The sequence below is a fragment of the Wolffia australiana genome, chromosome 9 (genome assembly GCF_029677425.1).
Source record: "Wolffia australiana isolate 7733 chromosome 9, ASM2967742v1".
Lineage (NCBI taxonomy): Eukaryota > Viridiplantae > Streptophyta > Magnoliopsida > Alismatales > Araceae > Wolffia > Wolffia australiana.
In genome coordinates, this window is record NC_135843.1 from 5501322 (window position 1) to 5505813 (window position 4492).

Genomic DNA, 4492 nt, shown 5'->3' on the forward strand with positions numbered 1-4492 from the left:
AAATTTAAATCGGCTTCTCAGTTTAGGGCGGCTGTGAAGGACCATGCTATATGGAACGGATTCAACATCAGTTTTGTAAGGTCCGGTGACCGAAAAGTTGAAGTTGTTTGCAAGGGAGATTGCCCATGGAGGATATACGCTAGTTGGGATGGTACGAAAGAGGCTTTTGTTGTGAAAACACTTAATGATACTCATACGTGCACTAGGGCTCCGAGGAATAGGCAAGCCAATTTTTATTGGGTTGCGAAACACTTCTTAGAGAAAATTTGAATGAATATGGATTTAAAGGTGGCAGATATGATGCGAGAAATAAATGCTCTTTTTAGAATCACAGTTTCAAAGCAAACCTGTTATAGAGCTAGATCCGAGGCGCGCATGAAGCTTCAAGGAACTTTGGATGATCATTATCACATGCTTCCTGCTTATGTTGCCGAGTTAAAGAAGGCCAATAGGAATGGTACTTTTGAGCTGGTTCTTGATAGAGCCACTCTTGATTCTTTGGTTAGGTTTAAGAGGCTCTACATATGCTTTGATTCAATAGCAAGAGGTTTTCGTGAAGGTTGTAGAAGAGTCATTGGCTTGGACGGATGTTTTTTGAAGACCGAACTTAAAGGCCAATTGTTGAGTGTTGTGGGCAAGGACGGGAATAATCAAATGTTCCCCATTGCCTGGGCAGTGGTCGAAGGGGAAAATCTAGCTTCATGGACTTGGTTTATTCAACTTCTGATGAATGATTTAGGAAACGTGGACGGAAATGGTTGGACTATTATTAGCGATCAGCAAAAGGTACTTAACTAACTCATAAATATTTATTTGTTTGAAGTCTTAATGCTTATTGTCGAACAATTGTAGTACACTAATAGATTGGTACTCTCTAACATTGTGCAGGGACTGGAAAATGCAGTGTCGTATTTATTACCCCATGCGGAGCATAGGAATTGTGCTAGACATATTTATGCAAATTGGAAGAAGAAAGGACATTCCATAGAGATTTTGAAGAACTTATTTTGGAAAGCTGTGAAGTGCACAACTCATGAAGATTTCCAACGGAGTATGAGAGAGATGAGCACATTGAAACCACAAGCCGCGCAAGACTTCGAAGATATAGGTATAAAGAAGTTTTGCAGGGCGTACATTAGTAAGGATACAAAGTGTGAGGTGATTGATAACAATATTTGCGAGTGCTTCAAAAATTACATCATACAGGCTAGATCTAAGCCTATCATAGACATGTTGGAAGAAATTAGAGGTGCAGTCATGCAGAGGGTAGCTAAAAAAAGGGAGTTGTTTTCTGAGAGAACTGATCAATTATGCCCTCGGATAAGGGAGTTGGTCGAAGATAACAAGAAGAAGTCTAGGACATGCACTCTTAGGCATGCAGGCAAGTATCAATTCGAGGTTACAGACTTGGGAAGCAGATTTGTGGTTGATCTACTTCGTAGAACATGTAGTTGCAGATATTGGGAGATAAGGGGCATTCCATGCCCCCATGCTATTACTTGCATTCATTGGATCAAGGAGGACCCTGTCATTTTTGTCAGTGAGTGGTTGAAGAAAGATGTCTACCAGCTAGCTTATAGTTACGGTATCCCACCAATGAATGGACAAAACTTATGGAGCGAAGCTGATGGGAGTTATGTATTCCCTCCTCTCGTGAGGAAACAACCTGGAAGGCCCAAGCTGAAGAGGAGAATTGACGTCAGTGAGAAAGAACCCATGGTACAAAGACTATCGAAGAAAGGTGTGCATATGAAGTGCTCCCTCTGCCACCAAGTTGGCCATAATCGGAAGACATGTACCCAACCAAGAATAGAAGCTGGAGGCCAAGTACGGTTTGAATTTTATGTCCAACTTTGTTTATATGCCTCTTGGAGTTTTTTTAACGTAAAATAATGAACTTGTTTGATCAATCATGCAGGGATCCCAGGGAGCTACAGAACCTCCACGTGTTTAAGTAGAGGATGCATATCCGCCAATTTTCAAAGACCATCGCCGTTGAAGTTGCAATGGAGCTACGAAACCTCCACGTGTTCAAGCTTATCATTTACTTGTACTGTCAGAACATTTGTAGAACACGATTTAGTTGTCATTTAATGATATGATCTTGTTGTCTAATTGCCCACAATTTCCGTTCATGTTTGCCATTTCAAGCCCTCTAGCAGTCCATGGCTATGAGGAAATTATGATTAAATGGTTTATATTAAATGAGAGTAACAGAAATGACGACTGTTCTGCGATGTTCGCGCTCGATAATCCATGAATTTCGGCGCATGTCCGTCCTTCTTGTTCGTCATGGACCAAACCCCAACCATTCCTTTAAAATAATTGACAGTCTACGTTACATGGTCATAATATTAAAACTCCTTGAGCTTCCCACTGATTTCTCATTATTTTTCATAGCTCTTATCATTTTTTTTTCGTTTCATAACACTCTTTTCCTTAACGTAATTATAATTTATTTTCATCATTTTCTTCACTTTTCTAAATTCTATAGTTGACCATGAGGATCCACATTTCACTAATAAAAAGCCATTGTTATCCCAAGACCATGCTAAAGTTGTATCCTCTTTTCCTGTCCCTCATTCTTCAATTTCGCATCAGTAAATTTATCCTTCAGTATTAGACTTTATGTGCATTGTCGTGTAGTTTGGAATCGATTAGGTGAGAATATGTTCAGCCCTCGCATCTCTTTTGTCCTTCTCATTATTTTCTCTTTTCTCTAATAGGGGACGATGGAATATCAAGTGCACCGTTCGTCTGCATTGAAACCATAACTTAACATTTTAATTTTAAAATTGTGCGTTTCTTCTACAACATTTTCTCACTATCACCCGCCAGCATCCGGCGCCGCAGGAGGATCAGCATTGTCTCATGCTGATCTCATGCTGCAGACTCTTCCGGCGCCGCAGACTCTTAGCAGGGTCTCATGCTGCTGGCAGAAGTGCATCTTAGTTCTCGAACCTACAACGACAGAGAGATAGTGGCATCAACATCAGTAACAATTAACTCGACATTCATGGTTTTTTCTTTAAATGTAGAATAAAAATGAAGGATTATGTGAGAGAAGCAACAAAACAAAAGACCATTAAGATGACCGATCTAAATGGGGTTCTCCTCCTGTAAAATGTCAAAAGCTGAAGACCAGATATAAACCAATCAACGCGGAAGTGTGACTCACGCATTAATTAAAAAGATTAACCAGTTTTCAATGATCATTGTTTTCCAATAAACCAAATGATTCTTACGAATTAAATCAGCCGGAGTCATGACTAATTATATTATGTTTTTCAATGATCATTGTTTTCCAATAAACCAAAAGATTGTTTTCCAATAAAACAGATTATATTATGTTCCATGCTTCTTTAAAATAGAGGCACACAACAAAATATAATACGCACGTCTGGGAAAGATGATACATCCTGTTTACTAGCTGTCGATAAAAATAATACATCCTCATCGAAAATACACGTCAAAATCAAAGGGTTCTTCAAAACCAAGAATAAGACAACTACGAATTTTGATTAACTACTTAATCAGAAATTCTCTCAACTGAGCCAAACAGGAGACTACAAACAGGAGCTGATTCATTAGACATCCAACAAAAAAAACCATGAATATACAGAAAATCGCTTCATTGAAGATATAAATGACTACCTCATCTTCCTCCTCTTCATAATCAAGACCCCCCAATTCTACCTCTTCCGCGATATCCTTGCCAAAGAAGTCATACTGCGAAGCGTCAAATCTTGATGAACCTTCTGCGGAGAAAAATTAATCTGTCAAGAGAAGGAAAAAAATTGGAAGAAATTCATAGTTAATAGCAAAAAATAGTTAAGATTCATCGATGAAAAAATGTGAAGAGGAAGCCCAGAAATGAAGAAATAAAAAATAAAAAGGAAATCAAGAGCAGGACGAGACAAATGGATTAGGGCAATTTTTTGAATGAGAATGGAGATAAAAAGAAGAAGTCTCTCAGCAGGTGGCCCTCACATCCCCAAATGTGAAATAGAAATTCATGGTAAGAAATGAGAAATACGCAACTTCAAATCCCCAAATCAAGAAACAAAGAAAACCAAACCCCCCAAAAGAGCAAAATTTCAAACATACCAGGGTAATTCCGGCGATTATCTCCAGGCGATTCCCCGGGCAACCCTAATCTCTCCATCTCCACGCCCTACAATCACACCACGTCGCTGTTCAACAAAATCCAAAAAACCCTAATCCTTGATCTGAGCACCAACCCTCAAGAACATTTCCCACCGGAGAAAGACTCCGTCCTCAGCCCCAGCGACTCGGATCGACCGGATGAAGAATCAAGAAACTAAAAACCGTAGCGAAGAAGAAACTGGCAACGATTCCACTGCAAATAGCAACAATCTGCCGCCCCTTCTCTCTCACGCCCTTTCTTTCTCCCTCTCCACTGTCCCCTCTCTCTCAAACCTGGTTCTGAGCTCTCTCCCGGGTGATTCTACTTGGACGGACTAATCGATCA

The 4492-nt window shown here is 39.8% G+C and overlaps 1 protein-coding gene across 1 annotated transcript; it reads left to right on the plus strand.

Annotated features, from left to right (window-relative positions):
* Positions 1-375: 375 nt before the first annotated feature.
* LOC144707369 (uncharacterized) lies at positions 376-1958 on the plus strand. The gene is made up of 5 exons (XM_078580474.1): positions 376-786; positions 853-908; positions 1128-1266; positions 1333-1832; positions 1919-1958. The coding sequence occupies exons 1-5, from the start codon at positions 376-378 to the stop codon at positions 1956-1958; spliced, it is 1146 nt and encodes a 381-aa protein (XP_078436600.1).
* The last annotated feature ends 2534 nt before the right edge of the window (positions 1959-4492 follow it).